The sequence below is a fragment of the Podarcis bocagei genome, assembly GCF_964188305.1.
Source record: "Podarcis bocagei genome assembly, chromosome: 3".
NCBI lineage: Eukaryota > Metazoa > Chordata > Lepidosauria > Squamata > Lacertidae > Podarcis > Podarcis bocagei.
Window position 1 is genome coordinate 65,991,466 of NC_138127.1, and position 21,044 is coordinate 66,012,509.

The window sequence follows — 21,044 nt, forward strand, 5'->3', positions numbered from 1 at the left end:
TCCTAGCCAGTATGGCCAATTATCAGGGATGATGGGAGTTGTAATTTAAGAACATCTGGGGACCCAAGGTTGAAAATGGCTGCTCTAATGGATGATCAGCTGATTGTCCATTAAAAGAAGTCTCTCTGAAGGCAAACTCCAGCACTGAAAGAGCATCTTCAAAGGTGGTTGCTCTAACTGATGATCAGCAGTAGTTACAGCGACTGGCTTTGAACTTTTGACAGTGTCAATCACCTCACCCCATTATAATGTCAGATGGCTGACAAGTGGATGGTCCTGCCCACCTGTCCAAGTTCAACAAAAGGCAGGGTGCTTAAGAGGGACATAAGGATCACTGGTATCTGAAGAAGTGTGCATGCACACAAAAGCTTATACCCAGAGAAACATAGTTGGTCTCTAAGGTGCTACTAGACCATCTATCTATCTATCTATTTATAAGGATCTAGCCCAATCATTGGACTGAGTTCCCCACCCATGGACTCGGGGTTGCCACAGAGAATGTCCTCTCCCAGGCCACTACCACCCCAAAAATTTGACGGCAGTGAAACTCTGTAGGCATTAGATGATTTACAACACACATCTATGTGTAAAAGTATGTTTACTTGGAAATAGTTCTGACTATGTTCAATGGAGATCACTCCCCTCTTAAGTGTGTTTAGGACTTCAGCTTTTTACAGTGGTACCTCGGGTTAAGTACTTAATTCGTTCCAGAGGTCCGTACTTAACCTGAAACTGTTCTTAACCTGAAGCACCACTTTAGCTAATGGGGCCTCCTGCTGCTGCCGCACCGCCGGAGCCCAATTTCTGTTTTTATCCTGAAGCAAAGTTCTTAACCTGAAGCACTATTTCTGGGTTAGCGGAGTGTGTAACCTGAAGCGTATGTAACCTGAAGCGTATGTAACCCGAGGTACCACTGTATTATAATTATATACACTCAAGAGTAAGTCCAATGGAACTCAGTGAGGCTCAGTCCCAGGTTACTGGGTGCAGGACTGCAGCTTCAAACAATTAATTGGTTAAAAGTCATTGAACTGAATCCAATAAATCAATTAAAAATCTCTAGTCACTTCGGAAGCCAAGAATATTATTATTATTATTACTTATAAATTTAGGATACCGCTGTTAGAACCCAATACTAAGAACTTGTCAAGAATGTACAACTTGCTGTTGAAATGGAATACACAAGATGAAACAGTGAAATCAGCTATGATAAAGTGGGCACAAGATATTGGTCATAACATCATGTTTGCCGACTGGGAACAGTTGTGGACCACCGGTATGAAATTTACGGCATGTAATGCCTTAAAGGAAAATATTATGAAAATGATTTATAGGTGGTACATGACTCCAGTCAAGCTTGCAAAAATTTACCACTTGTCTGATAATAAATGTTGGAAATGTAAAGAAACTGAAGGTACTTTCTTTCACCTTTGGTGGACGTGCCCAAAGATTAAGGCTTTCTGGGAAATGATATATAGTGAAATGAAAAAGGTACTTAAATGTACTTTCCTTAAGAAACCAGAGGCCTTTCTCTTGGGCATTGTCGGCCAATTGGTGCCAAAGAAAGACAGAACTTTTTTTATGTATGCTACAACAGCAGCAAGAATACTCATCGCAAAGTATTGGAAGACACAAGATCTACCCACTCTGAAAGAATGGCAGATGAAGGTGATAGACTACATGGGACTGGCTGAAATGACTGGCAGAATCCGAGATCAGGGAAAAGAGACGGCGGAAGAAGATTGGAAGAAATTTAATATTTATCTTAAGAGACATTGTAAAATTAATGAGTGTTAAAATGTCGCGGCTATAGAAGTAAGCGGATTACAGCTGTAAAGATTAGGTTAAAGGAAAAGAAAGGATTACAATTAGATTAAATTAAGGGTGAGGATTTGCGGAACTAAATATCTGAAATTGGGATGCAGAAAGGGGAGGTATGAGGAGGTCGGTGAAGTAAGTTTTAAGAGAATAAGGATTTGAAATTATATTTGTTTGTCTTTGTGTGTGTTTGTATTGTGTTTGATTTCATAATTTGTGAAAACTTAATAAAATATCATATATATATATATATATATACATATATATACATATACATATACATAAACATATATATATATATATATATATATTTAGGATACCGCATTCAAAAATCATGAAATTGTATTTTCCAAGTGAATCAGAAGCATTGTTCTTTTCCTCAATTTTATCTCACTTAAGAATGTAAGAGCTCCTGCTGTATCAAAGCAAAAGTCCATGTATTCCAAAAACCTGTTTCCATACGTGACCAAACAGATGCTTCTGGGAAACCTACAAGCCATGTGGAGTATAAAGGCTGCTCCAAAGCCTGGCAGCGGGAGAAGGTCTCTCTGCTCGGAAGGCTGGCTGCGGGAGGAGGTCTCTCCGCCCCACCGCCAGCCTTCGGAAGGCTGCTCCGAAGCCTGGCGGTGGGGCGGAGAGACCTCCTCCCGCCGCCAGGCTTCAGAAGGCTCCTCCGAAGTTTGGCGGTGTGGCGGAGAGACCTTCTCCCCGTGCCAGCCTTCGGATGGCTGTCCTGAAGACTTGCGGTGGGAGGAGGGTTTTCCTTCCCACCGCCAACATTCAGAATGCTGTTCTGAATGTTGGCGGTGGGGAGGAAAAACCCTCCTCCCACCGCAAGCCCTGGGAACAGAGGAGAAGCGCTGTGCCCCTTCCCCTCTGTTCCCGTACCTGTCCTGAAGGCTTGCGGTGGGGAGAAAAGCCCTTCTCCGCACCGCCAGCCTGGCAAGTGGTTTCCATAGGAACGCATTAATTGATTTTCAATGCATTCCTATGGGAAACCGTGCTTCGCAAGATGAAAAACTCGCAAGAAGAAAAAACTTGCGGAACGAATTAATTTCGTCTTGCGAGGCACCACTGTACTGCAAGTGTTCTAGCATTATGTGGGAGAAACTCCTTTAGTCAATATTCTAACAACAGTTGCACGACTGCATGGATTATGGGGGGAAAATAGCTGTGAATCAATAGTTCTTATTGCAGAAAAGTGACCTTGTAACAAGTCATTAAGAAAAATTTACTCAATATCATCACTCAGAATCTAACATGAATGGTTTTTTTTAAATAATACATATAAACAGTAATAGAAAACAAATGCAAACTCTGGGTAGTATTCATAAAAATTAATGAACTCAACTTTATCATGTTAACTACCGTATTTTTCGCTCTATAAGACGCACCTTTTCCCTCCTAAAAAGTAAGGGGAAATGTGTGTGCGTCTTATGGAGCGAATGAAGGCGGGAGGCTCTGCCCAGCACTCCCTTTAAAGAGCCGTGTGTGGAGCGTGTGTGCAGTTCTTGCCCGGCTTAGACGTGTGCAGCCTCTCCTGCGCAAGGGATGAAGGCTCCCCTTGCCCAGGAGAGGCTGCGCGCGGCTATCCCATAAGCCAGGACAGCAAGCGGGGTCACTGCGCAGTGATCCCGCTGGCTGTCCTGGCTTCTGGAATTCAGAATTTATTTATTTTTCTTGTTTTCACCTTCCAAAAACTAGGTGCGTCATATGGTCTGGTGCGTCTTATAGGGTGAAAAACCGGTGGTTTCAATGGGACTATTATCAGTAAAACATACCCTGCATCTTTAAATTTTAGGCACTTCCACATCAGAGACTTTTTATAGCATATTAACAAATGTTGCCTTTCTTAGTGACGAGAACAGTTTTTCTTCTTAAAAAATATGTGAGACCACTGAGCCAAGTTCTAAAAGGGGGTCCAACAAACTGTGGGAAATTGCAGTCAAATATAAGTTGAAAGCTTATGGTTAATTAATGCATGAAGGGATTAAGACCACAGAATTGAATCCCTAGGCTCAGTTAGGTCATGCCCCCTCAACTCTGATGAAGGAGGAAGTGAAGCTTCTTTCTTCATTCTCTTCCACCATATGAAGCTGACCAGGCAACACATCTGGTTTCAAGCCCAGACCACATGCTCAGAAATATTTCTCTGTATTTTGTAAACCCAATATTTCTACCTGTGTTCTTCTTGCTGCTGCATGGAATAGTGCATTAATCTAACCTTTGGAGTCAGTAAAGCATTAAAGCTTACAAATGGGGTGGTCTGTTAATTGTGAGAGGGCTAGAAGGGAAAATTCTTCAACTGATAGAACATCGCATGTCAGTTGGCAAGAATGCTATCACTTGAAAAGCACTGCTATACACTTTTAAGAGCACTGTCTCAGGGCTGGACATTGGGAAGCAAGGAGGTTAGGCAGCAGGACTCAAAGAAACATCTGGAATACAGTGGTACCTCGGGTTACATACGCTTCAGGTTACATACGCTTCAGGTTACAGACTCCGCTAACCCAGAAATAGTGCTTCAGGTTAAGAACTTTGCTTCAGGATAAGAACAGAAATCGTGCTCCGGCGGCACGGCAGGCAGCAGGAGGCCTCATTAGCTAAAGTGGTGCTTCAGGTTAAGAAAAGTTTCAGGTTAAGAACAGACCTCCAGAACGAATTAAGTACTTAACCCGAGGTACCACTGTACACCGTAGCTTGGGCAGATCTTATAGATCAAGGAAATTTCTACTCAAACAGGAAATCTTTTATACTTCTATCTGCTCATAAGGAATGGTCACCTTGAGTGGAGTAAGTTCAAAGAGTTCTTCACTAGGAAGTTGTGTCATCATGGCTAACCACATGGGGCCTGACTAAGCAGTTTCTGACATTGTACCCCACATAAAGCTAAAAAGAGTTACTAGGGAAAAGAAATAGTAAGATTAGAAGAGTTTTTCTTCTAATCCTTGTAAGGATTTTAAGATGTGTCAGAAGAACACTTGCAAGCTTAAAGTATCATAGACTTATTGGGTGATGGCAGTGTCTAAGGATACACACCATCAGACCCAAACCTTGCAACACTAACCCCTCCCCCCAAGTCAAGACTGCAAACTTTCAAGTTTTCAGGCTTTCAAAAACTAAGCAAGGTCTAAGAACATTCAATTAAAATAGCAAAAAAGAGCTTTTCTGGATCTACCTCTGGGATGGGTTGGAACACAGAGATTATATGTTTTTATGTACATGTTTTTATGTATGTATTTAATGTATCACTTCATGAAGCAACTAACAACAAACTAATACAACAATACATACAAATATGTCAATTTAAACCCATACAAAACCTTCCCACCTAACAAACGGATGGCATGGAATAAAGGAAACTACCTTCATATTAACAAAGCTGTAGATTAATTTTAGGTGATATGTGCAGGTATAGAAGCCAAACTGGGAATGACTACATTTTCCTCTTAAACCATGTCCCCTCATCATGTGGCAGAATGTAGTTTCTGTGAATATTCTTCCTTCATTTTTGTTTTGATTATTATAATGTATTAGCAATATTGTTAAGCTGCAGAATCTTACTGATCTATATAAAGACATAAAAGGTAAAGGTAAAGGTACCCCTGACCGTTAGGTCCAGTCGCGGATGACTCTGGGGTTGCGTGCTCATCTTGCTCTATAGGCCGAGGGAGCCATCGTTTGTCCTCAGACTGCTTCCGGGTCATGTGGCCAGCATTACTAAGCTGCTTCTGGTGAACCAGAGCAGTGCACGGAAAACCATTTTACCTTCCCGCCAGAGGGGTACCTATTTATCTACTTGCATTTTGATGTGCTTTTGAACTGCTAGGTGGGCAGGAGCTGGGACTGAACAACGGGAACTCACCCCGTCGCAGGGATTCGAACCACCAACCTTCCGATCGGCAAGCCCTAGGCTCAGTGGTTTAGACCACAGCACCACCTGCGTCCCATATAAAGATGTAGTAGACAGCTATACTTCCAAATATAAATATGGAGAGAGGAGAGAGGAAAGGACTGGTTTTTCTAGTATACCGAGAGGACTCAAAAACTTCCTAAGGCTATTCAAATTAAATCCTTTTCAAACAATCAGAGCTTTCTTTCTAAGAAACAGAAAGCACACTGGTATAATTTGCACACTAAGGGCACAATCAACTTTGTTTTTAAATCTATTTTTCTTTTATTTTCCATTGTTCTCTTCCATAAATTACATCACAAAGCAGTGAAAATAAATAACTGCTGTTACAGACCTTCTTAATTTAATTATATACTATAAAAATATAGCATTACTACAACTAATCCAGAATGCGGCAGCTAGACTGGTGACTGGGAGCAGCCGCTGAGACCATATAACACTGGTCCTGAAAGACCTACATTGGCTCCCAGTACGTTTCCGAGCACAATTCAAAGTGTTGGTGCTGACTTTGAAAGCCCTAAATGGCCTCGGCCCAGTATACCTGAAGGAGCGTCTCCACCCCCATCATTCTGCCCAGACACTGAGGGCCAGCGCTGAGGGCCTTCTGGCGGTTCCCTCACTGCGAGAAGTAAAACTACAGGGAACCAGGCAGAGGGCCTTCTCGGTAGTGGTGCCCACCCTGTGAAACACCCTACCATCAGATGTCAAAGAGATAAACAACCACCTGACATTTAGAAGACATCTGAAGGCAGCCCTGTTTCGGGAAGTTTTTAATGTGTGACATTTTTATGCATTTTTAATCTTTGTTGGAAGCCGCCCAGAGTGGCTGGGGAAACCCAGCCAGATGGGCGAGGTACAAATAATAAATTTATTATTATTATTATTATTATTATTATTATTATTATTATTATTATTATTATTATTATTAATGTGGGAGGGTGTTCTTTGTTAAGACACACAATTTTTTTTAGATCTCTGTAAAAGTAAAAACTAGCATACACCTTTAAACTTCCTGTTTTCCTATTCCAAAAAGATAACACACCAGTTAATTAAGATTTGTATACATAATAGGAGATGTAATTGAATGGGAGATGTGCTGATAATATTTTATTATTGTATTCTGAAATTATTTACTCTTGACCCTGAAATTTAAAGACCACAAGATTGATGAGGTCAATCCTACACATGCTTACAAGGTATAAGCCCCATTAATTACAGTGAAATTTACTTATGAGCAGATATGCAGATGATTGTATGGTTAGAATTAAGTAATTCACAATACCAATCTAAGTAAGTTCAGGGCTGCAGAAATCGCAGGTGCCTAATGCAGGCACCCAAGGATATTATTTTTTCCAGCCTGCCACCCAAAAGTGAGTTGTTTCTTACAGCATTTGGAGGCTGACAAAATATTGGAATGCTGTTTAATCTCACTTATTAAAAATGTCATTTATTAAAAAGAATCATCAAAGGCAAGATTCTGGGACCTCTGACTGTCACCAAGTTCAAGGCCTTGTACTGATCCTGTTGTTTTACTCCTGTTAAGCAGTAGCCTCGTGGTGACAGGTTATGAGAGGAAAGTGAAAGAGGATTGCTTTGAGCATTTATTGGGCAGAGCCTAGATCAGGTAAATTCATTATGATTGGTCTGGGTGACAACAGGCTCTGCTGGCTGGAGGTTCTAGTAGTCAGTTGAGATTTTTGTGAGTTGAGGAGTTGGGAAAGAAAGGAGTTTGATGAAGAAGATGTGAGGGAAAGCTGGGGAGGAAGCTGAGGCTTGGGTGTATTAATGTAGGGTGTTATTAACGTATGTCTGGTGAAGATGAAAAGGGAGCTGGTGGCTGAGTTAGTCTGAGAGGATGCCCTATGTAAAGGTTTTACCAAAGCAAAGTAAAGTTCTTAACCTGTCCTTTAATTTCCTGTAAGAATCCCAACTGACCAATCAGGAAAGTAGTACCTTTCAGCTCCTGATGAAAGACGGGGGTGGGGGCAGAAATCTCTAAAAACCTGCACAGCAAAATGTAGCACAAAAATAGCCCTCAGACACCCTTCAAATCAGGTTTAGCCACAATTGCAACCCACCTCCCAAACCCAATTTGTTTTCAGCATCATCCTATGCATTGAATTCAGTGGTGCTTACTTTACTCCCAAGTAAGCAGAAATCATGAATTAGCAAGTTCCACAGAAGGGGCCCCAAATAGCAAAAACCAACATTTCCTGATCATGACATAACTGGATCCCTTCCCACCCAAACAGAGAGCAGTGCCTAACTACAAAGCCAGTCTAGAGCTTCTGATGTTTAGAACTTTTACTAAGAAAAAGAATACATTTGCCTGTCTACATGAAAGAGCATACCTGTGCCTTGCTATGTAATTGAGCCTTTGTCTCTGTGCACACATGAAAGAGAGAATACATACATGCTTTCCAGAATGTGGACCACTGTCCAGTTTGAAGTTGTAACACTACCCTACCCTCAAACAAATTTTTAAAGTAGTGGCAAGCAACAGATAAAACAGAAAACAAAGAAAGTATGTTAAAACAAAATGCACAGAACTCACCATTTTATATCAATATGTATGAATATGCATATGATGCCTTCCTGTGTAGAGTTTTTATTAAACTGGGTAATATCCAATTGTTGCATCCTGCTTGTGCAATGAACGGGTTTTCTTTCTTCTACTTCTCTCCTTCTGCAGCCCCCCATTCCAAATTTGTTCCAGAATGTTGGGAGACACTCCAGAACCAGTGGCCTGAGGGATGCACAGCAAGGGGATCTTACCCATAAATTGTTCAACTTCTAGATTCAATATAATGGTTTTTAACTTTTTCAACACTTACTAAAAACAATTTAAACTCACTGAGCTACTTAAACCATTTTACTGTTAGAACATTGGTCTGAGCACAATGTTCTTTGGTAGTATTTGGATAAGAGCTATGGAACACTATGTTGCTAAAGCAATGTCACACAGTGATCCAAAACAGTTTCTTAAGATTCATATATATTTAGAAATGAGAAAGATAAAGGCTGCAATCAATGAACTCTTAGTTTGCAGTAAGTACCTCTGAACTCGGTGAAATTTCTTAGTAATTCATGTGTGTGTGATCAAAGCAATATGTTAAAACTGCCTTCAGATTAAAGTGCTGCTACTTCTAATGGGCCTGTCCCAACCACCTGGGCCTCATGCTGTTTTAGGACGAGAGATCTGGACACAACAGAATGTATCCCTCTGATTGCACCCACCCTTCCACTGTTTGTGATACTTGCTGCCACCAGGTAAGAGATTCTGGACTCAGCTACATTCGTAAAGATAAAGCACTTTATATGCGTTATAACACTGACACCAGATGGCACTGTGGAGTCGCGTCTTTTGCCAACAGGATTTCCCTGTAAGAAGTTTACAACACACTTAACTGAATCGCTTCTTTGATGTGTCTAGATCCAGCCTACGTCTTTGTTAGGCTGCCCCTTTTCAAACTGCCTCCAAAGGTTTTCCAGGGTCTCCCTATTGCTTCCCTGAGTAGCACGTTATTGTCATAGACATGAAGTTAGGACTCAACAAGACAAACTAGTGAAACATACATTACCATACTATACAAAAGCATATACACCAGGAAAAATATGCACTCACATATAAGATACAGGCAGTTCAGGGCAGTAAAACCCTTTCCTTCACATTATCCATTAACACCTGTTATTAAAAGAATAAATATACTACTGCGAATGGGTCGGATGGGAGAGCATTTCAGAACAGCTATTATCCATCAATCCCCTTAGTATATAATTTACAGAGATCAGGAAGTCCTAAGAAACACTGTTCTAGATCATCTGGGCTGCTGTTGCAGCTACAGTGGTACCTCATGTTACAGATGCTTCAGGTTTCAGACTCCGCTAACCCAGAAATAGTACCTCAGGTTAAGAACTTTGCTTCAGGATGAGAATAGAAATCGCGTGGGGCGGCGCAGCAGCAGCAGAAGGACCCATTAGCTAAAGTGGTACCTCAGGTTAAGAACAGTTTCAGGTTAAGAACAGATCTCCAGAACAAATTAAGTTCTTAACCCGAGGTACCACTGTACATGTTTATTTTGCTGGGCTAAGGGAGCAGGGTTTGCATTCATAAACTGCCCATGTGTACTGGACAGCTCCTAGTCCACATGGATGATTATGGGGAACTGCCCTCTCCTCACTCGCTCAGAGCAGTTGATCTACTGCTGCATTTACCAAGGGAGGAGTTAAACCACTAGTGGGACCCTGGTATGGCCTTCTGTCCTCCCCCTCCCCCACTACCTCCAGCCTCTCCCCACTTCCTTTTGAATCACACCTCAGGTTCCCCGTTAAAAAACCTGATTCATGTTGTCCTTTGGTTGTCTCCTAAGGATTTTGTCCCACTTGTTCCCCTTTCCTCCTCTTTCTATCTTCCCAGCCATCTCCTCTCCACTGTCCTCTCTTCTTAGTTGCTCTTCTTTGCCCTATCTCCCTTTTTACCACCAACTGCTGTTTAAATACAGCCAAACCAGCTGGGCCTCACCTTCAATTCCCAATTCTCTTGCAAGCCCCTAGCAGCTGCAACACAGATGCTTTGCAGCAGCTGTAGCTTGAAGCCTGGTAAAGGTGCACACATCGCTGCCTCCCCACACCACAGACCAACAACTACTAAATGAAGGGGAGGAAATACAGCCACTATCCATGAACAATTCTTACAGGATAGTATATTATTTAATTCAACACTTACCCCTTTTCTGAACCCAACCTTCTTTCACAATTGTAACATCGCTCATGATAGCTCCACAATGAGCCTTCAATTCAGAGAAATATTGTTTTGCAGTATCGCTTTGAGTTTCAAGTCTCTTCTGACTTTTCTGTTTCCTAAATCAACCTGTAAGTATAAAGGGAAAAAATTAACTTGATGTGTACTGTTGCTTGACACCCAATCCGCTCAAACAGCTCTTTTTCAAATGGTTACTATTTAGGAACTTTATAGGCCACCTTCCCCCTAAAACTGACTTACAACAATTCAGATCAATTACATAAATATCATCCGAAAAAAATAGCATGGGGGGGGGGGGGATCAGAGTGTTAAAAGCATAGATGAACAGAATAGCCTTTACCTGGCACCTAGAGGATAGCAATGATACTACCAGGCAAATACGCCTGGGAAAACAAAAACAGTGCTTTAGCTATGTCACTGATTTCAGGAAGAAGCTCACTGCTAAAGATTCTTGTCAATATCCAAAAAAGTTGTTTTGCTAGATGTTGATCCTTGCTGACTCAGAAAAACCAAACCATTTGTAAAAGTCAGAGCTGTGAACTCTAGCTGGCCAATCATTTAGATCAATCTGTTAAACCCCTTTTGAATGATTCAAAATAGCCTTCTCCAACCTGCTGCCCTCCAGAATTTGTTGGATTACAAGTCCCATCAGCCTATACAATTGGCCATGCTGGCTGGGGCTGATAAAGTTCAAGTTAAACAATATCTAGACAGCAGCACCATGTTGGAGAAAGCTGGTTGAATGGATGTCCCTAATTAATCAAGTAACAAACTTTTTTTAGGGAATTCTTTTGAATACAAACATTTACAAAACTGTGGAGGGTGAAATGCCATTTTGGAAGAGCCCTTACCCTTTCTTTCCCACACCAAAGGGAATGCCCCTTCTAAGAAGGTTCACACTCTGATATCTAAAGACATCATTTAAAAACAAAAGCAATTGCTTATTCTTATAAAAATATATCAGTGTTCGAAATTAGCCTGGCACCAGGCGCATTTTACACCTGACTATTGACCACTTGCAACCAAGTGAAGGTGCCTGGGCACCAGAATGGTGCCTGACATCTCCACCATCTGGGGATCATTGGATCTGGACTATTTTCACACACTAATGTGACATCCTGTAGAATTCTATCAGTTAGATTTTATCTGCACAATCAGAATGAATTTCAGGAACCAAAATGTTTTTTCTGTGTATCCTAAGCAGGAGCCGTGAAAAGCAGAGTTAATGGTTGCTGCTTATCTTCACTTACCCCACCCCACTGCCCTGCTCAAAGTTGTGAAGAATATCTCTATGTTAGGAATGGCCCATGTCACCATTAAGAAAAAGAGGTAGGATTGTCCCTGTAAAAAGTGACTTTAGAGCCATCTTGCCGCAAAATGGCAGCTAGACATTCTGTTTTGGTGACTGTAATCTTAGTTTAAGAAGCCATTTGGTACCTAGTTTATATATCTGAGTTTCTAACACTAAAATATATACAGATCACAAATCTGCTTCATTATGTTTATTTATTTATAAGAGTTCTTGCCCACCCTTTGCCATAAAGTCCCAGGGCAGGTTATAAGAATAAAATATACAATGATAAAAACAGAAAAACTGCTACTATTATAAAAAAGTAAAACCATTCCAAATGCAGCAAAACAACTTCAAAAAAGAGGTGGATACCATAAAACAGTGACAACATTATCTCTGTCCAAGAGACACCATAGCCAGCAAACTAACCAGAGCTGGAAATAAGACACTCCTAGCCACCGAGGCTACCTGAGTGATAGTGCTGGATCCAGGAGAATCACCCAGGCTGCAGACCTGCTCCTTCCAGGCAATGGCAACCCCATCCAGAATGGGCCATCTTCCCACCTCCCAAACTTGAGCACTTGGAACACAGAACACCTGCCTTTTCAGGATTCAGCTTCAATTTATTGTCCCAAAGGCTGACCTTCACCACCTCCAAGTAATATGCCTAGTACTTCAACCTCCTCCAATAGAGCTGGGTGTCATCAACATATTGGCAACACCTCATTACAAAACTCCAGATGACGGCTCTCAGCAATTTCAGGCAGGTGCTAAAACAACCTGGATAACAATACAATTATCATGACACTGAACAATGGCCATGAATAACAACATTCTGGAAATAGCTATTAAAGGTAGGATCAGAACTACTGAAGTATAGTGCCCCCCAACCTAGGGATGGAGGAAAAATGCAATTAAGTTTGTATTTAAAGCTACCACATACTGAACAAATGAACACTGAAACACAGCCATCCTATGAAATTCACATTTATCTGAATTTTGTAATGCATTTCTACAGCAATGTGTACAAAAATACATCCTGGCAATGCGTGCATAAAAATCCATATATTAGTGAAAATAACATATGAAACTGCAATATATTATAAAAACTGCTTTGGGGGATGAATTACACCTAGCAGGGATAATGCAAGTTTGGTATTCCTCCATCCCATGTGCACAACTGAACAGATATCTGCAACATTAGAAAAATGAATCCAGGTATCCCCTTTCTCTCTCATCTCTCTTCAGTAGAAGAATATGAAATGAGCTGTGCCCCTTATATCACAGGGGACAACAGCAGCAATGGATGCTTTGGTGAAAATGCATAGAAATCCTTCATTTCAGTTGCTCACAGAATTCCTATAAAAATGCTCACAGAATTCCTATAAAAATGATAGCACTACAGTTAGCAATTCAAAACCTGTTCAGAAGGTATTCCCTGTTCATCAAAATATGTTACTGTACAGTACTTTTAAGAACATATGCTCTGAAAATTCTGATACCGTGAGCTCCTAATGCAGAAGTGGGGCAGCTGTGGCCCTCCAGATGTTGCTGGACTAAAACTCTCATAATCCCTGACCTTTGGCCAGGATAACTGGGAATGATGGGAGTTGCAGTCTTGGTGTCTTAACATCCGGAGATCTTCATGTTCCCCACTCCACCCTAATAAAGCGCTAAGAATCACATATTTTAGTATCCAAAAGCAGAAATTGGCCAGTAATTCCCGGTTCCATATTCACATGAAAGTTTGAAAACCAGATCAATTACTAAACTTAAGAGAGAACTAAAATATATATGTTCCTGCACTCCAAAATAAGCCTTGGCAAAATCCACACCATATAGCTCCATGATGGATCATGTCAGTGGTCCATTTAGTCCAGCATCCTGTTCTCACAATGACCAACCTATGCTTATCAGCGGTGTCAGAAACTCAGATATATAAGCTAGGCACCAAGTGACTATTTAAACCAGGGTTACAGTTGCCAAAATGTAACGCCTAGTTGCCATCTTTGAGCCAGACAGCTTGAAATACAGCTTTTTCAATACAACTTTTTGGTTCCTAAAATTCATTCTGATTGTGCAGATAAAATCTAACTGATAGAATTCTACAGGATGTCGCATTAGTGTGTGAAAACAGTCAAGAACCAATGATCCCCAGGCATGTACTTCCTGATGATAGAGACGTCAGGTGCCATCCTGGCACCAAGGCATCTTCACTTGGTCACAAGTGGCCGATATCCAGGTGCAAAATGCACCAGGCACCTGGTTAATTTCAAACACTGCCTATAGGAAGCCTACAAGCAGGATCTGCCCATCTGTGATTCCCAGCAACTGGGATTGAGGAATACTGCCTCTGACAGTGGAGGTGGAAGATGGCAATAGTGGCTAGGAGTCTTTGACAGACTTATCCCCCTTTTAAAGCCATCCAAGTTGGTAGCCACCACTGCCTCCTGTGGGAGCAAGTTCCATAGTTTAACTATGCACTGTGTAAAGAAGTACTTTCTTTTATCGGTCCTGAATCTTCCAACATTCAGCTTCATTGGAAGCTAATGAGTGTCATGAGTGAGAAAAACTTTCCTCTATCCACTTTCTCCATGCCATGCAGAATTCTGTAAACTTCTATCACGTCACTTCTTATTCACTTTTTCTCTAAACTAAAAATTCCCAAAGGCTGCAAACATTCCTCATAGGGGAGCCCTTTGATAATTTTGGTTGCTCCTTTCCACCTCTATACTATCCTTTTTGAGCTGAGAAAACCAGAACTGTATACAGTATTTCAAATATGATCACACCATAGATTTGTATGATATTGTAAGTTTTATTTCACTTCCTTTCCTAATGATCCCTTTCTCACAAATGCCACACACTTGATCAACAACTTCACTGAGCTATCCACTACAACCCCAATGTCTTGTTCCAGGTCTTCCACCAGTTTAGACCCCACGAACATATATGTGAAATTAAGATGCTTTTGCCCTGACAAGCATCACTTTACTCTGAGTGGCATATGCCATTTTACAGCCCAGACACTCAGTTTGGATAGGTCCTTTTGGAGTTCTCGCAATTTATTTTTGTTTTAACCACCTATACTTCCCCAAATCTGCCTAAATCTGACAAAGTATTGACAGTCTGGCCAAAATATAAAGCAATTTAGTCTCAAAATGTTAGAGAGATCAAGAAAAGAACACTATGAAATCCACAAGAACCTTTGAGTTCAAGAAGTACCTCAGAGACTTCTCAGAGAATTACATATAAGACAAACTGCTGCTTCTGGCATAAAATAGTCTTACTTAAGATGTAGATAGGAAGACACCAGTTTGGAACCTAACTTACTTTTTGTGAATGAAAAAGTCTTCCATCAATGGAGAAGCACCTTAGGATACAGGTGGATACAGTTATGCACCACCATCTCTTTCTATATACGTCAATGTTTAATTGTTTATATTTAAATAGTATAGTCATGTCCAAGATTGCAAACATGAGCTTCTCTATTAGATGAGAGATAAATATGCTTTCTTTCTCTTGTGCTAACTCAACTTTTGAGAAATTAATTATTATGAGAATTCAGTTATCTCTCAAAATTTGGATAATACAGCATTTATTTCATGGCTGTTAACTTTAAGATAAAGCTTTTTGTATTTATTCACTGAAGGCCTGAAACAGTATCTAGTCAAGGCAGTGGAAAGAATAAAACACATATATTATTAATGTCAGCTAAGGTAGATCTTTTCCTAAAGCATCAATTTCTTTCAAGATCATGGCACACAAGTAACTTTATACATGTGAGTAAAAAGCACAATAGCAATTCTACAGGATGTCTCTTAACAAGCTCCTGTACTGAGGCAGTAACTGAGCATCAACATTCAGCTTCAAAAGCCCCATAGTGGGGACTCTGCTCTAGTCCTGAAGATAGATTTCTGAACTCTCTATTAGACTTCCAAGAATGACATTTCTACTGGATTTCTAAACACAGCTCAAACCATTAGAATGTCATTATCCAAGCTGTATTCATGTGAATAAATGTGTTACTCCTATAAGGGTTCTTCAGGAGTACATGTCTAATTTCTATAGCATTTATATGATCTTCATGAACATATGGTCCCCCCACCATTTCTCATAAAGAGAATAATGTTAATGCAAGTAAAGTCACCTATTTGCATCTATTTACTTCAATAAACCATTTTTTAAAAGTGTCAAATGTTCAAAAAATTATTCTTCATGCAGTCGCCAAGTTTCAAATTCACAGCAATACTGTCTCAACGCTGTTAACTGTAAATAACAATAATGTTGAGTAAATCTTCAACTGAGTAGGTGTTTCTTCCAAGCAAATATGCATAGACTATAACTCCTGGTTAGTTTTTGTGTGATCCCAATGATGATGAAATATATCTGTTTTAGAACATGTCAAAGACTTAGAAAATCCAACAGATTTAGGTTTTCATGCATGGCAAAAAAAACCCAAATCAGTAAAAAACCTTACACTTTCTGCAAAATAGACACAATAAAACCATGTGTTGCCATAACAGGAAGCTAAACATATTCTAATGATTACTTCCTAATTTCCTGTTAAAGATCTATCTAGATTATGAACTCACAAACATACTAAAAAAACTTTTTTGTTTCATATAGAATAATCCTATCCATGTTTACCCAGAACCAAGTCCCACTGTGTTCAATTGGGTTTCCTTCTTGGTAAGTGTGCATAAAGTTATGGCCTAAGGAACTTGCTCCTGTAGTATGTATTTTAAACCCACACCCTTACAAACCAGTTCTAATCCCATTTACTTCGAAGTAAATCCCACTTAACATCAATAGGACATGAACTCTCAAGGCAAATAAATTTAGGATTTTAGCCTAAATGCTCAACTTGTTGCTCAAGTGTATTAATGTTTTAATACTCAATGTATTTGATTTTTAATATTATATCTTGCTGTTCCCATCTTTACAGAGGTGCTCAAAGCATAAGGAATAATCTGTCAGTTAATTATGTTATAGATGAAACAACTTAATGAACTATTCCAAGTATAATTCTGCACACAATTTAAGTTCCCATTTGTCAAGAAAGCTTTGAAAAATGTATGTCATTATTTGCATACAGGCAATATTTTCAATTTAGACAACAATATATCATATGCTAAAGCTGCAAATATATGTACATAGAATCATAGAACTGTAAAGGTGGAAGGAACCATGAGGGCCATCTAGTCCACCCCCCTGCAATGTAGGAATCTTTCACCCACTGTGGGGCTTGAACCCACAACCCTTAGATTAAGTCTCTTGCTCTACTGACAGAGCTATCTACTGGGGGAGGGACCTTCTTTGAACTCAGTGGAAATTACTTCTAAACAAACATAACTAGAATGAGTTGCTAGTTTAAAAAAAGAACAGGTAGTACTTTTAAATGTCATTGCTTACATTTAAATCAGATAAACCAAAGCAATAGGTTTTGTTTCCATGCATATTTTCTTAGGAGTAAATCCCACTGTACTCAGTGACACTTCCTTCCAAGGAAACATGCAGAAGACCATACTGCCTATCTGTTTCACTGTCAGCTATTTTTGATATTTTTGATAACAAATAGCGATAAACACAGTACACTTTAATTGTACTTTGCAATTTAGTTTTTAAAAGTTAAAATATAATAAAAGAAACAAACATTAAAACATTTCCCTTGTCATAGGAAAAGAGAAAGCTGAAATCTCTAGATAGAAAATGACTTCTTCTGTGAATTTGTTAGCTAAATATACATATACAGAACTTCTGACAGTGGATATAATTGTGTGTACTATACTCTTCTTCTGAACCATTCATCTGGACATCCATGTTTGCCTCATCCAATCAAGGCATACATACATTATAATTAGCAGTCCAATCCAATTAAAGATATTGGGGTCAATTTAAAACTCTTCACAGGAAAACAAACAGAACCACAAACAAAATCTGCTTAATGAACACTCTTAATGATGTCAAAACAAAATAGTTTTTAAGTACTGTACATTTTATTTGTCTTGTAACTACTCTTGAATTGCATTGTTCAAGTAAGAATATACTTTCTACAAAACAGGCAAAACAGAATACATTTGAAAAATAAAAATAAAATTACACAGTATATTAGAGCTTCCTTTAAATTTCACAGCATTTTAATGTCTGTATGTCCTAGCAAGGTTGGGAAGATACCCAACCCCAATATTAGAGTTTCTCAGATGTACCCCCAAAACAGCTATCTCTAAGCTCTCTGAAGCATGATTGCAAATAATCTATCAGCTACTAAAATATATTGTTTGCAAATTAAATCCAATCTTCAGATTTACTGTGTTAAAAACGATCCAGTGTGTACTAATAATACATTAGATTTGCCAAATTTTGATAATACTAGATTACCCAACCTTCAGTACAGTAATCTACTTCACAGTTTAAAGTCCAGTCTAAAAGAACTTCTTTGAATTAAGACATAGACAATAAAAAACACATCAAACTATTTCATTTATTCCCATCTGCCAGCATTATGACAGACCATCACATATACGTTTATAAGTAATTATAATAAAACTTCAATGAAAACATGCCAAATTGCTTGAATACCATGAAAAAGAAATTTTAAGTGCCCTTATATCTAAATTTCTTGTGCCACATTGTGCTTTTTAAAGTAGTGTTTTAAGTTTTGTTTACAAATAACTGATTAACTTCTAAGGATGATCCTATTTACTAACAGGCCTTTTTTCAAACTGTAACATGTGTCACTCTATTCAATCTCCTCAGATCATGGTCTGTACAAGTAGGAGGTGGGTAAGAAGCAGTGTCTGTCGAGTAATCATGTACTGTACATCAACTCCTCTATGTACAAAGCAGCCATCATAATGGCTGTTCCAGCAAGATTGATGCGCAGAAAGAGGTTGGTTTGTTTACTTGCAGCCACAGCTGCCAGCAGCACCAGCAGCAGCACCAGAGCAATACACTACTACGAACAGAACAATCCTCTCCTATTTCTATTCTTATCACACAGACACGTACTAAAGAGACCAGGAAACGTTTTTTACTCATTAAACTAAGGCCATTCGCTATATACATTTACCTCTGATCCACGACAAACAGAGGGTGGGGGAGGGAAATATGTGGACGTGTGAGGAGTCACAGTGACCGCGAAGGTGTGTGCGTCGGGGGGAGGAGTAGTAGCTGGATGTGGGGGCTGAATATTATCAGGAGAAACCAGGTGCGCAAGGAACGCTCTGCGCCCTCCTCCTCCCCGAGCATCCCCTTCAGATGAAAAGGAAGCCACATTCCATATAAATAACTGCGCCCGTGCGTGCGCGCGCGCGCCGCTGTATGTTGTGCCTCGTGGCCAAGCACACATCTCTCTCCCTTCCCCCCCCCCCCCCGCGCGTCTTTAATGTTATATAACCTCTTGTGTCTCTACAGGAGCCTGTCAGGCCCCGCCAAACACACACACAGAAACACACGCACTAGTAGTCTAGGGGACTTGTTATATTTTCTATGCTGTGAGTGATGGCTGGCGAAGGAGGAGCTGGGGAACTGCTGCTGCCGCCGCCGCCGCCGCCGCCTCCTCCTCCCTCTGTCAGCACAAGGATACTGACGGGGATCATCACTACTAGGCCCTAGATGTGTCGTCCCCCCTTCAGGGTGGGAAGCGGAGGGGGGGGCGGGGACACACCAGAAATTGGGGGAGCCGCCGCCGCCTGTGCGCCAAGCCGCAGCCGAGGAGGCATCCCCACCCTCCGCCGCTCCTCCCGCCCTCACCTCACCTCACGTGCCCCGAGAGCAGCCAGCGCCCAGCCAGCCAGCCAGCATCCCCCGCCGCCCATCCTCTCTCTCCCGCCCGCCATCCCAGCAGCTCCACGCTCGTTTACCTGAGGCGGAGGCGAGGGCGGCGGATGCTCGGCCGTTGGTGTGGAAGTGGCGGGAAGGCGGAGGCGGTTCCGGGCAGGGGGGCCCCCCGCGCTCCCTCCTCCCTCGCCCCCCCCACAGCACCGCCGGGCTCGGCCCTTCGTTTCCCCTCAGCGCTGTGGGGAAGGGTCCAGGCCCCGGCCGGCGAGGGAGACGCAGGAGGGGCGGCGGCGGCGGCTACATAAGACAGCGGCTTCTCCTCCCCGCCCGCTATTCACGGCGGCGCCCGCCTGGGCAGCTCGGCCGCAGCATCCGCGGACGTCAGGGCGGCGGCTCCCGCTCCCGGCTCAGGGTGCCCGGAGCCGCCTGGGGCCCAGCCTTCGGTCCGGCTGCCGCTACAGCCGCCGCCGCCGCCGCCGTTGTTTCGGCCGCCTCCGCCAGGCTCGTTATTGACTTTCAGGAAAACTCCCGACGTCACTGGCTCCCCCCCGAGTGTCTTCCCCTCCAAGGCGGCGGCGGCGGCAGCAGCGGCAACATCGGCATCCCCCAGCTCTCGCGAGAAGCGCCGATGTGCGGAGCGGGGGGCTGCCAGACAGAGCAGGGAGGGAAAAGGCGGGGGGAGCCAGACAGAGCGGAGGGAGGGAGGCGGAGGTGAAGAGGATGAATGGGAGGGAGAGGCACGCAGGAAGGAGCCGGCGGGGCTGACCAACCGACAGGCGAGGGTGGGGGCGGGGAGGGAGGGCTGAGGTGAAAAAGAGACGGGGCGGGATAAAGGGGAGGCAGGAACCAGACAGGCCGCCAGACGCGGGAAAGCTGAGGGAAAGGAGGATGGGCGGGAGCAAGCGAGGATGAGGGGAAAGCGGGGAGGAAGAGGCGCCTCAGAAAAGGCCGCTGCCGGGAGGAGCAGGAAGGCGGCGAGGGTGGCTCTGAAGGCGCCCCCACCGAGGGAGGAAGAAACCAGAGCAAGGCCGGAGCCAGAATCCCGTCCGGCCAAATTTTGAGCGGTGTGCCCCTTTCCCAGGCACAGCGCCCAGAGCATAGCTGTCAACTTTCGCTTTTCTTGCGAGGAATCCTATTCGGAATAAGGGAATTTCCCTTAAAAAAGGGAAACTGACAGCTATGGCCCAGAGATTGCCATCATCATGGTGCTGCTGTTGTGTCCAGGCCAACAATGAAAGGCGTCACATTATTATTATTATCGGCTCTGCCTTTCTTCCCTATAGCAAAAGTTTTCAGATTGCAGCTTGCAACAAGAAGCACCTTGTATTTCTCCACCCACCCACCCATCTATGACGAATCCCCACTGAAGTGTTTGAAAGTTGGCGCTTCAACAGGGCGCTCTCAAGCCTGCCCCTTTTCACATGCGGAGAATGCACGTGCATTGGCAAACAAGTGAAGTGCATATTTCTCTTCCGATG

The 21,044-nt window shown here is 42.1% G+C and overlaps 1 protein-coding gene across 6 annotated transcripts in view; it reads right to left on the minus strand.

Moving 5' to 3' along the window:
* The window catches only part of AKT3 (AKT serine/threonine kinase 3), a 109,141-nt gene extending 88,941 nt beyond the window's left edge, over nt 1-20,200 (minus strand). For 2 of the 6 annotated variants that reach the window (XR_014006408.1, XM_081188117.1), the window contains exons 1-2: nt 19,650-20,197; nt 10,458-10,601 (exon numbers count right to left, since the gene is read on the minus strand). Coding sequence is in view for 4 of the 6 variants with exons in the window: in XM_081188117.1 (XP_081044243.1) it covers nt 10,458-10,503 (46 nt within the window). In the remaining 2 variants the exon portion in view is untranslated. Of the gene's footprint in view, nt 1-10,457; nt 10,602-19,649 lie in introns of all 6 variants that reach the window. The other 4 variants (XR_014006409.1, XM_081188118.1, XM_081188115.1 and 1 more) reach the window with 3 other exon arrangements.
* Nucleotides 20,201-21,044: the final 844 nt, after the last annotated feature.